At 36.9% G+C, this 13,667-nt stretch overlaps 1 protein-coding gene across 1 annotated transcript in view; it reads right to left on the reverse strand.

The window, feature by feature from the left end:
* The window catches only part of cep112 (centrosomal protein 112), a 219,298-nt gene that overhangs the window by 19,584 nt on the left and 186,047 nt on the right, over nt 1–13,667 (reverse strand). The window contains exon 24 of the mRNA XM_059347126.1: nt 8,436–8,525. Within this exon, the coding sequence (XP_059203109.1) occupies nt 8,436–8,525 (90 nt within the window). The remainder of the gene's footprint in view (nt 1–8,435; nt 8,526–13,667) is intronic.

The raw sequence follows: 13,667 nt of genomic DNA on the forward strand, positions 1-13,667 counted from the left end.
GACTCAGAGTGGAGCTTTATTATTGGACACAAAAAAAACCAACAGTTTTTTTAGATCGCTCTAACAAAGCTATTTTTTAATTTTTCTTTAAAAAAAAAACATATGTAGACGTTCAGGAAGAACTCAGGACGCTCAAAGTGAAGTCGGATCAATGATAGGTATTATGGTTTTGCCAAAAATGCTTTTTGTTCGAGGCCAGAAATTCCAGTCTGTCCACCCCTGGCTGCTGTCACTGTTCCGGAACATTCAGGTGGCAGTTAATTCTGTTGATTGGTTTGATCTGATTGCCTTTGATCTTTGATGTGATCACAGTTACAGATACACACACACATGAATACATATGCTTCAAACATTCAAACACACACACGTGCACACACACACACGTGTAACTTTATGCAATTTTTGCTACACACACACACACACACACACACAAATGCGCGTGTAAGCGCATGAAGAATCTCATCATAGTTTACACACACCGGCAGTAGCCCCCGTGGCCCTTTCAGAATCTAGTTTTGTGTCTGTTGTTGTGTCTTTTTTGTCATTTTGTGTCTTCTGTGGGTTTTTTTTTTGGTTATTCTGTCTTCTGATTTTGTGTCTTTTTTGGTAATTTTGTCTTTTTTGTGTCTTTTTTGGTAATTTTGTGTCGGTTATTGTGTCTTTTTTGTCATTTTGTGTCTTTTTTGGTCATTTTGTGTCTTCTGTGGGTTTTTTGTTGTTATTCTATCTTCTGATTTATGTCTTTTTTCGTCATTTTGTGTCTTTTTGTGGTCTGCTTTGTTTTTACGTCTGGATGTGATGAAGAAGCCATGCCTTGGCGCTTTTGCAGACTCCAGAGGGTTAAATATAAATGCGTCCTTGATTTTGAGGGAGTCGTTTACGTAACTTTAATATAAAAATGTTTGAGATAGAATCTACTTATTTTGATTCTGACCACATTAAATATAATCTTTATGTGTATGTAATTATAAATCAAGAGAATTTTGAATGAATCCAACACAATAGAATTAGTCAGTTTTTAATTGACAGGCACTTCCTGTTAAGTTGTTATTAACTCAACTTGTAACTTAGTTAGATTTAATTAATAAATGAATAATACTGCATGCAATCTGTTGCCTCAATTTTATTGAGTAGCTATTGTTTATGCATATAAACTAATGCAAACAATCACACATGAACCAAGTAGACAATAGAAAAGCTGTTGACATGCAGCACACACAGTGAAACACACACCTGACCTGAGGTGAGAGTTGGGTAGGAGGCAGGAATAAATCTATGATTCAGACAGTCTCTCTCTGCACACTGGGAGTAGAAGTGTGACTTGTTGACAAAAGAAGAGGTGCCCATACACTCCTACGCATGTTTAGCTCTGTGCACTGTAAAGCTGCTGGTCTCAACCAGGGAACAGTGACAGCAGCAGAGAGTCACAGGGTGCAGAGACAGCTGAGCAGCTACAGCAGCAGATTAAACTAGAACATTTCCTCTGGGGAAATTCTGAAAGGGCCACGGGGGCTACTGCCGGTGTGTGTACACTATGATGAGATTTCAAACAATTAATACTAGTAATGTTATGATACTATATAATATACAAGGAGCACACCTACAACAAGCATTCCTTTTCAAGTACTTATTTATACAGCAACCTATGACCTTTAACCTCAAAATGTTTGTGTGTGTGTGTGTGTGTGTGATGTGTATCTGGAGGAGTGTGCGCGCTTATGCTCACTTTTGTGGGTGTGTGTAACAAAAATTGCATAAAGTTACCTGTGTGTGTGTGTGTGTGTATCTGTAACTGTAATCACATCAAAGATCAAAGGCAATCAGAGCAATCAACAGAATTAACTGCCACCAACTGCCAATGCCCCGCAACAGAGGTGGACAGGCTGGAATTTCTGGCAAAACCAAACCTATCATTGATCCGACTTCACTTTGAGCGTCCTGAGTTCTTATGTTTTTTTTAAGAAAAATGAAAAAATAGCTTTGTGAGAGCGATCTAAAAAAAACTGTTACATCTCCCTTTTTCAGAAATCTTCCTGCGTTTTTAATATGGGAGCCAATGAGGCTGTTGGTGGTGTTGGTGGATCATCTGTGCGTCCTACGCCCAAACTATAACTCTGGCAGCTTTACCAGAGGATTGTGAGTGAGAAGACTAATTTTCCTACGTTTCTATGTATAAATTATTTCCGTAGAGTGGAATTTGCGGCCTGGAGCGCAGTTTTCAAATTTATTTTTTGACAATTTTTTCTCTCCCTCTACACTCTGGCGATGATGTCACACACTGTGACACGAACATTCCGTGCAATACACACCCATTATAATCTCAGAATTTCTCCAAAAATGATCATGGTCATTGAACAGGGATTGATAAAAAACTACATGACCTATCGAAACGTGGATTAATACACTGATACACAAGACTTGTGTCTACTGTTTAAAGTTTAAATGGAGTCTCTAGCTGAAATTATGCCGGAGAAGTAGACGTTTAAAAATCTCCAATTATTGTTCTTTTTGCTCATTTTTTTTCGGCCGTCCCATTCATTTCAATGCAAAATTTTGAGAGTCTATGAGAGACAGCAATGGACTTCACATGTCTCTGGCTCTTCTCACTCTGATGAAGACGTAATTGACTTTGAAATATTAGTGGCTGCACCTTATTAAAAAGCTCACTATAACCGTGTGCTTCAGATCTCATCGTTCCAGATCCTGCCTTGTCTCTGTTGAGGCATCATCACTGTTGATATTCCTTCATTCTCATCCGACTATGGCACACTTCCTGTTTGTGTCTTTGCTGCCAACTTTGTCGCAGCAAAAACAATCTGTGATAAATTAGTGAAATGTGTTTGTGGCAGTGAGTTAAGATCTGTCACGTATGTACAATTGGTACCAAATGTTTAATCAAATTCTTGTTTACCAGTTCTCTGCTGTGACACATTGCCTGATTTAAATCATAATGTTGATGATTTTACACTAGAAAGAAGAGTTTTTCGTATCTGAAATCTTCTTTCTGGCGCCAGTATCGAGATATTTCAGCCAAAGGAAGACTAAGGCTCTGTAGCCCACAGGCTTTAAGTTGGTTTCGAGTGATTTAATGTGCTAAATAAAGGCGTAAATAATAAAATGAACTTAATAAAAATGACATTCACAATATTTATGTCAGTATCTTTAAAGCAGTGGAGCAATCAACATCATCGACCTGAGTAATACTTCATGTTTTGATGCCCAAATTTTATGTTTTGACTCATTAACCAAAAGGATCGGAAGATAGAATCCACTGCTCATGTTTTTGTTGGTAAAAATAAAGCCCTATAATCATTTTATAATATTTTTTCAGAGCTTTTAGAAAGACTAGAAGGCAGGTACATTCATTTCAAGACCTGCATCTGTAGCTCTGTTGTGCAAAAAGAGAGCTATTGGTGATCTGTGGGAAAATATTTCACCAATACATAAATAAATTGTGTCTTCATTGAAAGATCTCACAGTCAATAACACAAAAAAAAAAAACACTTATCTGGACCCATTTGTATTCCCTGGCTTTTTAACTTTGCGTGAGTTTTTTGGTCCTGTGTCTTTATTTTATTGTTGATTCTATGTGCAGCACTTTGGAGACGTTTTTGTTGTTTAAATGTGCTATATAAATAAAGTGGATTGGATTGGATTGGTTTTAACTGGTTTTATTCTGGTTTTGTGTGGTTTTATTCTGGTTTTAACTGGTTTTATTCTGGTTTTATGTGGTTTTATTCTGGTTTTAAATGGTTTTATTCTGGTTTTATGTGGTTTTATTCTGGTTTTAAATGGTTTTATTCTGGTTTTATGTGGTTTTATTCTGGTTTTAAATGGTTTTATTCTGGTTTTATGTGGTTTTATTCTGGTTTTAAATGGTTTTATTCTGGTTTTATGTGGTTTTATTCTGGTTTTAAATGGTTTTATTCTGGTTTTATGTGGTTTTATTCTGGTTTTAAATGGTTTTATTCTGGTTTTATGTGGTTTTATTCTGGCTTTATGTGGTTTTAAATGGTTTTATGTTTTATTCTGGTTTTATGTTGTTTTATTCTCGTTTTATGTAGTTTTATTCAGGTTTTATGTGGTTTTATTCTGGTTTTATGTGGTTTTATTCTGGTTTTATGTGGTTTTATGTAGTTTTATTCTGGTTTTAATTGGTTTTATGAAGTTTTATTCTGGTTTTAACTGGTTTTATGTAGTTTTATTCTGGTTTTAACTCATTTTATGTGGTTTTATTCTGGTTTTAACTGGTTTTATTCTGGTTTTATTCTTGTTTTAAGAGTTAATTTCTTATTTTAAGCGCTCAACATGCTTATTTCTAGATTTAATAATCTTAATTTAAGAAATCTTGTCAAGTGAAATCATCTGTTCATGCAGCAAGATAATTCCCCTCAGATCTAGTATTTTTATCTTGTTTTTAGACACAGTGGACGATATAATCTGACTTTACATGAGGCGGGTTCAGGGGTCGGCTCCTCTTAAGTTATAGGAAACAACGTGCAGCTCCTCTGGGACCGGGTCAGTGACCAGCGGCTCCTAAAAACCACTGACCCCTTCCTGCAGATTTATGACCGTGGCCAGACACCGAGGTGTGTGACGAGTGTGTGAAGTGTGTACAAGGGTCAGTGGGCGGATCAGAGGGGACACAAGAGCATGAATGCCTTTGGTGTACATACCAGGCTACAAAGAAGAGCCTCCTGTGTGAGTGTAGTCATTAGTGCTTTCTTCTCTGTGTGTGTCAAGGTCAAAACAGAGCATGATTACAGGGCATTCTGCAGAGCAATGGGGAGTGTGTGTGTGCACACAGAGGCTTCCCTCTGAACACAGGCGGTGGTGGCATTCCTGGCCCTAGGCGCTGGCTCTTGAAGCCAAATCTCAAGGAATTTGGGAAATGTGCGAGGGGGCATATCTGTGGCTCTGAACAGGAGATGGTAGAGTGATTAGGGGAGGGCAGAAAGGAGGGGATCCAGTTTTTTTAATGTTTTGTGGCCCCCTGGAGGGTCTAGTAAGGATGGCAACCGAGGGGTGAGGGGCCGGGGGCACCAGGTCAGGGTACCCACTCTTTTTAAGGAATTATTTTCCAGGAGTTTTCTTTCTCTCTCAGTAAAATCAGCATACCCAATTTAAGAGTTGATCTTAACACTTTTAAAGTGTCTATAAGGGTCCACATCTCAAAATGTCTTAATCCTCTGGAGTCCACGAAAGCGCCGGAGCACGATTTCTTCATGACGTCAAAAAAAGACACAAAAATGACCAAAAATAGACACAAAATGACCATAAAAGACACAGAAGACACAAAATGATAAAAAAGATACAAAATGACCAAAAAAAGACACAACAACAGACACAAAATGACCAAAAAAGACACAATAAGAGATACAAAATGACCAAAAGGACACAAAATAACTAAAAAAAAGACACAACCATAGACACAAAATGACCAAAAAGACACAAAATGACTAGAAAAGTAGACACAAAATGACCATAAAATACACAGAAGACACAAAATGACAAAAAAAAGACACAAAATGACAAAAAAAAGATACAAAATGACCAAAAAAAGACACAAAATAACGAAAAAAAGACACAACAGACACAAAATGACCAAAAAGACACAAAAAAGACAAAATAACTAAAAAAGACACAAAATAGCTAAAAAAAAGACACAAGAACAGACACAAAAGAGACACAAAAAGACATGAAAATACACTTATAACAAAATCAATTTGAAAATGTTTATCCACTGAAAACTAAATATAAAAGCTGAAAGAAGACAACAACATTGTAGTTACTGCACTCTGTTTACTATTAGAACCTTTTACAGCAAAACCAGAGGCAGTAACTACGTTTTTGGGGTCAAAGGTCAAATAAATTATCATGATTTTCTTTTTAGCATAAAAATTACATCATCAATACATGTAGAAATAAGTGTCATCTACACATAACCAATTTAGCTGGCCAGTTAAAAATGTTAAAAAACTTGAAAAGCAGTTTTTCTCAGTTTAACTTTTTGTGTTACTGCAGTTAGACTTTGTAGTGCAGTATACAGGGTTATATTTACCTTTAGGTTATATTCAACCCCAATTTTTATCCTCCTCTTTTAATAATGAAGGCTTCATATAAGTTATTTACCAGTGACAGCCACACTCACCACTGATAACTGTACAATAAGCTCGTCTGCCCCTCCCTTTAAGAAAGAATGCATCTTTCCAAGTAAGAAAACAGCAATATATTGAAAAAAAAATTGGAATATTCAGGTGTCGTACCTTTATATTGTCTTTTAGTGGGTTAGAAAGTGTCTCAAGGCAGAAATCCAGCTGACTGGAGGTGAGACAGCTGAACTTAAACTTGTGCTACCAGCTAACGGACAGTAGAGTTTTGTGTTTTCATTATCTCTAAGCCAGAATCATCAAAATTACAAGAAAAACAGGCTTGAAATATTTTACTCTATGTGTAATGAATCTATATAATGTATGAGTTTCACTTTCTGAAATAACTGACAAAAAATATTGAACTTTTTCATGATATTCTAATTTTTTGAGATGTACATGTGTAAAAAAAGACACAAAATGACCAAAAATAGATGCAAAAATGACCCCAAAACACACAAAAATGACTAAAAAGACACAAAAATGGCCAAAAAAAGACATAAAATTACCAAGAGACACAACATAACAATGAAAATACATAAAATGACCAAACATAGATGCAAAAATGACCCAAAAAAGACAAAAAAAAGTTTCACTTACTGAAATAACTGACAAAAAATATTGAACTTTTTCACAATATTAAAATTTTTTGAGATGTACCTGTATATCCTCAAGTAACTTTAAGTCAAAGATCCAGTGTTGTAACCCAAACATGAGCAAAAGTCCAGTTTCCAGTTGTATTAAAATGCTTGTGCATTAATAGTTGCTAATATATGTTAATGATGCTGACCACCACTATTCACTCACATAGTAGGCCCACTAACCCAATTCCACTAAGCTATTTTTGCCTCATTAAAACCAAATGAAAACCCATCAGCATAACATTAATCAGCTAGCTAGCTGGCTAATTTCCACTGGGCTTTTCAGAGAATCCCCCAAAAAAGACTCAACATAAAAAAAGACTGCTACAAATCCTTTCCACTTGGCATGCGTGCAGACGGCTCTATAGGGAGGGGGGGGGGGTGTGTCCCCCAGATTCATAGTGATCCCAATTCGTACCCCCCACTTTCCCTACATAAGGCAACAAACATCGCAAAACAGAGGATTAATCTCCATTAGTTAGACTTATTCACATTGCAGCACATAGAGAGTCCAGCGTTTGTGTGCTATGGCTAATGGTGCGTTCAAGGTCTACGCGAATGTCAGAATTTTTGACGTTCCGAGCTTCAAGTTCCAACTTTCAGTGTAAATTAAACACACCATAAGGCGTGTAGACGGTAAGAACGTGTTGGACCTGCCTTCAAAATAACAGCAGACACATGTAGCTTTCCAAATAAGAGCACATGGGTGTGTTAGCAGAATCCACCACAGAATTTACAACAAGACTGTCAAAATATGACGCCTTAAATAAAACAGAATCCTTATTTTCCTTTACAATAATTCATTAAAATATGCAATGATTAAGATGGAATAGTGGGGGGGGGGGTATGTCCCCCCAGATTCATAGTGAACCCGATTCGCCCCCCCCCACTTTCCCTACATAAGGCAACAAACATTGCAGGTACAGTAGTGTTCAAGATAGTTAGTTTAGTTTAGTGATTCACAGGATTGCTAAATCCTAGAAAAAAAAAGTTTGTACAAAATAGTTTTGAGTTTGTAAAGTCAACGGCAGACACTGTGGATGACACTGTAAATAATCTTGCAGAAAACGAGAACTGGGGAAGCAAAGCAGCAAGCAACACTCTCTCACAGACACACACACACACACACACACACACACACACACACACACACACACACCCGGTAGACTGTGAGCTGAAACTACAGAGCAGCCAGAGTCAGAACATGCTGCAGAAAAATGTTGCAGAAGCAGAATTGAGCATTTTAGTCTCAAAGTAGAGATGGGCTAGTCTGGCTATGTAAACATCAATTTCTGTCGCTCTACATACGTCATCTGGTATAACTGATCTGATTGGCTAAGAGCTACCTACAGACGCTTATGATAGACATTCGTAGCGCCCAATAAACGGCTCTGGAGGATCGTAAACCACGCCTCCTCTACGGAGAAATGAACGGCTGGTTTCCAGACTAGATCTCATTAGTGATATAGTCTTATAGTGTTAGCCAGGCTAGAGGATAGCAGGTGGAAAAAAAAAAAATCCAGGCACCCAGGGTGATGCAATGGTAATAGTGTCAAATGAGTCAGCCAGCCTCTCTGGTGAACGCCTGACGAGCATAAAGAACAGATAGTGAGAGATGGAGATTAAAAAAGAGTGAGTGTGTTACCTTCTCTTCAGTCTCCAGCTCTTTGCTAAGCAGCTTCTTCTCTGAGCCGTGCAGCTGCTTCTGCAGACTTTCCACCTTCTCCTGCAGAGCCTGCAGGAAAAAGAAGAGACAGTCAGAGTCCAGATCTTTGTGTTGTAATGTGAAGCAAAGTGATATACGTTAATCCAGCAGTTCCCAAACTTATTTAGCAGTGCACCCTCTTCTATGTCCCTATCGGGTTGATGCAATTAGCTTTTTTTATAGCCATATTAAAGGCAGCATGTTTAATCATGCTCAAATGACCAAAACACATATAATAAAATAATCACGATCAAAACAATGAGCTCTCGCATTTGAATTGATCTGAAACACAGTTTCAATATAATGCAACAAAGTTATGGACAAGCTTCCACTTTTAAGAGCAAAGAGGCAGAAAACAGATAAGTTGGGGAAATGTTATAATATTTTGAGCCGCGTTGAACAAAAATTGCAGATAGTTTAAATGAGTGTGGAGCTAAAACAACCCGTCATCATAACACAGGTTGGAAAAATGGAAGAAGATAACTTCTTCTACACTTCATTTTAAGATGAAATGCATTTTGAAATTGACCAAAAATACATGTAAAAATTACTGAAAAAGACACAAAACAACCAAAAATAGATGCAAAAATGACACAAAAGTATCAAAATAGACACAAATTAACCAAAAATACATGTAAAAATTACCAAACAACCAAAATAGATGCAAAAATGAACAAAAAATGACATAAAATTGAATAGCCTGCATTTATTAATTAATTAATATTACAGTTTTTGATTTAACATTTTACAAAGGAAATGTTTATTTTCAGTCTTTATTGTGTGTGTGGGCAAAAAAATGTAATTGTGTAATTATCAGACCGCCATTACATTTTTCATCTCGTGCACCCCCTAGAGACAGTTTATGGGCCCCCAGGGGTCCACGCACCACACTTTGGGAACCCCTGCATTAATCTAATGTTACATTTGAGCTGCAAAGAGACAAATGTGAACGAGAGGCTGAGAAAACAAGAGTGATGAAGAGCGTCAGAGGCGATGAGAGACTAGAGAAAGGTAGACAGGACAGAGAGAAGAGATGCAGCCTGTGATTAGTCTTTGGTGTTAAAAGGCTAATAATAAAGTCATGACAGTAATTACTGCCAAGCTGGCCTCATTAAGCCCAAACTCATTTCTAGACAAGGGCAGACAGAAAGAGAGACTCGCTCACTGAGGGAATTAGAAAACTTCTTCAGCTTCTGTAAAGTTCTATTCCTTTAAGGATCACTATTTATTTGGCGTTAATAAGAAAAAGTACTCTAAATACCTGAGTTGATCACATTTCCCCATAGGGTGCCAATAAAGAATTTGGTAACACTTTATATTAGGGAACACATATTCAACATTAATTAGTTGCTTATTATCATGAAAATAAGTAACATATTGGCTCTTAATTAGTCAGTATTATGTAGTTATTAACGCCTTATTCTGCATGACCTTATTATACAACCAGTAAGACATTAACTAAGAGTTTTTCCCTCAGTAACCTCAGAATTATTGATTATTAGTAGTAAGTAAGGAAGTTGTTGTATATGAGTTACGATTTTAACCCTTTGATGCACAACATGGTCTAAAGTGACCCGATATGTATGAGTTTTTATGTTCTATAGCTTTGCAATAAATTACTTTCATCATTCAGTATTCCAGGTTTTCCTCAATTAGTTTGTTTTTGATCATCATACATTCTAATTTTATGTTTTCCTTTATTCATTTTTTAATAAAATCATTTTTTGTGTCACTACTCTAATACACAATGCACAACATGGGTGAAAAATGACCCATATCCATTTTTTAGCTAAGTAGCTTGCTAAGCTAACTACTTGGGTCACTTGCACCAATGTTAGTTTACCAACAACTTCCTTACTTACTACTAATAATCAATAATTCTGAGGCTATTGAGGGAAAACTCTTAGTTAATGTCTTACTGGTTGTATAATAAGGCCATGCAGAATAAGGCATTAATAACTACTTAATAATGACTAATTAAGAGCCAATATGTCACTTATTTGCATGTTAATAAGCAACTAATTAATGTTGAAGATGTGTTCCCTCATATAAAGTGTTACCAAGAATCTAAAAAATTTTGCTTTCTAAGATTTGGGCAAAAAAAGAAAATGCACTGTGTGTGTGTATGTGTGTGTGTAGGACTTTTTTCCCTCTCTGCCTGTAAGTGATAGCAGTGGAAAGAAAGGCGCAGTTCCTGCATGCGACGCAGAACCAGATGTTCCCAGTGCACATGTGGACACTTCGTCTTTGATTAGTCTGCATGAAAAGCAGAGAGCGCACACACACACACACACACACACACACCAACAAGTGTATGTGGCTACTGGCTAGCATCAGTATTATCCGTGGTGTCTCTCTAGTGGAGCTGAGTGAGCGGGCCAGGTGTTGCCTTGTCAATTCTCAGAGCTGAAGGGAAACACAGTCCAGGTGATAGCCATGACCGGCCTGATCTACAACCCACCACACTGACATAAATCACACTCAGACTGTGAGGCTTCAGGGTCTGGATGAACTTCTGGGTAGCGACTCTCTGAGAACTACTGAGTAGAGAGGAAGTTAAAGCTTTGCTGTCAGATTGTTTAACGCAGTCGATCTCACAATTTCTCACACATTTGAACATTAAAGCATGTAAACATGAAATCTGAGTATAAACCTAAAATGAAAAATAAGTATGAACCTGAAAATGAGCATAATATGTTGCCTTTAAAACAGGAGTCTCAGACTTAAATTACCTGGGGGCTGCTGGAGGCAGAATCAAAATGACGCCCCCCCACAAAACAAGACACAAAATGACTAAAAGACACACAATGGCCAAAAAAAAGACACAAAATAACTAAAAAAAGATACAACAAAAGACATAAAATGACAAAAAAGACACAAAATGACCAAAAAATACACAGAATTACCAAAAAGACACAAAATGACAGGAAAAAAAAAAAATACCTTAAAAAATAAACAAAATTACCAAAAAAAAGACAGAATTACCAAAAATGACACAAAAGAATTAAAAAAAAGACACAAAATGACCCAAAACAGACAAAAAATGACACAAAAAGACACAAAAAGAAAAAAAGGAGACAAAATTACAAAAAAAAGAGACAAAAATATTTTAAAAAGACACAAAATTACTAAAAAAGACACACAATTGTTTAAAAAAGACACAAAATGACCAAAAAAAGACACAAAATGACCAAAAATATAATTAACGGGACCTTCCACACACAACACACAAAAGTGCCATTCATATAAAACTCACATTAAACTTTCATATCAAGGTGGGGGCCACAGAATATCGTCACGAGGGCCACAATTGGCCTGCGGGCCGCGAGTTTGAGACCCCTGCTTTAAAATGACCAAATACCAAGGTTATTATAGTTAACGAAAACTAGAATTGAAGAAAGATTTTCATTTCCATAATGTGGCTGGTTCCTCTGCAGTGGTTCATTTAGCAGAGTGATTCCTAGATCAACAAGCATTAAGAGGCTATTATGATTCTGGAGCATGTTGAGGTCAGTTCTGTAGCTGTGCAGCATGAAAGGCAGCCGGTTTTCCAGCACGTTGATCCTATTAATCAGGCTATTTCTGAGCCAGTCACGAACCCATCACAGCCCACATCTCCATCCACAGCAACCCCTTGCCTTCAGTTTCATCATTTCTTTTTGTTTATTGGTGAATCAAAAGGCTCGACGACACTCGAAAAAAAGCATTTGTAGTGGAGTTGACACCATTTATATACGTTTCTCCAGTGGCCGAGACACGTGAATGTGAGGTTTCTGCCTTTTTTTTGTTTTTTTTTTCCACGTCAAACGAAGGTCGAATGATACTGAGTGTGATCTCACATTGGGCAATATGAATGATTGAGAAGTGTATTTATTGCTGCGTGTCAGTAGAATATCTAGTAGGTAGACACAGACTCATCCTTCCTCCAACACTTGTGACGCTTAGACACTTAGATCTTTCCTTTAAAACAGGAGTCTCAAAGTCAAATTACCTGGGGGCCGCTGGAGGCAGTATCAAAATGACCAAAAAAAGACACAAAATTACTAAAAAAAAGATACAAAATTACAGAAAAACGAAATTACTTAAAAATGACCCAAAACCCCCCCCACAAAATTACTAAAACAAAATCACAAAAAACCCACAAAATGACTGAAAAGACACTAAATTACTTAAAAAAGACACAAAATTACCCAAAAATACACAAAATTACGAAAAAAAAGACACAAAATTAGAAAACGACACAAACTTACCAAAAAAAGACACAAAATGACTTTAAAAAAAGACACAAAATGACAGAAAAAACTAAATTACTTAAAAACGACCAAAAAAAGAGACACAAAATGACACAAAAATACACCAAATTACTAAAAAAGACGCAAAATTAGAAAAATACACCAACTTACTTTTAAAAAAGATACAAAATAACTAAAAAAAAAGACACAAAATGACCCAAAATACACCAACTTACTTTTAAAAAAGATAAAAAATTACAAAAAAAAAAGACACAAAATGACCCAAAATACACAAACTTACCAAAAAAAAGACACAAAATGACTTTTAAAATAAGAAACAAATAATTACAAAAAAAAAGATAAAAAAATTACTCTTAAAAAAGACACACATTTACAAAAAAAGACACAAAATTCCATAACATTTCCACTTCTTGTGGTAACAACAACACGTCAGATAATAAACGGTCCGGTAACAGCTGCCTTTCTTTTTGTTAACGTCGTCATAGAAACAAGTGAAACAAAGCTCCAGCTGGAGCAATAAACATTCATATCAAGGTGGGGGCCACAAAATATCGTCACGAGGGCCGCAATTGGCCCGAGGGCCGCGGGTTTGAGACCCCTGATCTAGTAGGTAGATTCAGACCCGTCCTTCCTCCAACACTTGTGACTCTAACCTCACTTAGATGTTTCCTTTAAAGGCAGCACAGCCCCCCCCCCCCTGCTTCCCCTCAGTGTGACACAGCGTCTCTGGACGGCCTTCTGGGAAGTGAAGCTGACTTAATGGTCTCACTGGTGACGCGCTGCTCTCTTTCATGTGGTTTCTTCTATCTGATGTGCTCAAAACAACTGTGAGGGTAGAAGTTCAACACTTGTCACTTCATTAATAGAATCGTATGGGATGATTCTGCTGATGAATAGAAGCGCTCTGTGAGTCAGAAAG

The sequence above is a fragment of the Centropristis striata genome, chromosome 13 (assembly GCF_030273125.1).
Source record: "Centropristis striata isolate RG_2023a ecotype Rhode Island chromosome 13, C.striata_1.0, whole genome shotgun sequence".
NCBI lineage: Eukaryota > Metazoa > Chordata > Actinopteri > Perciformes > Serranidae > Centropristis > Centropristis striata.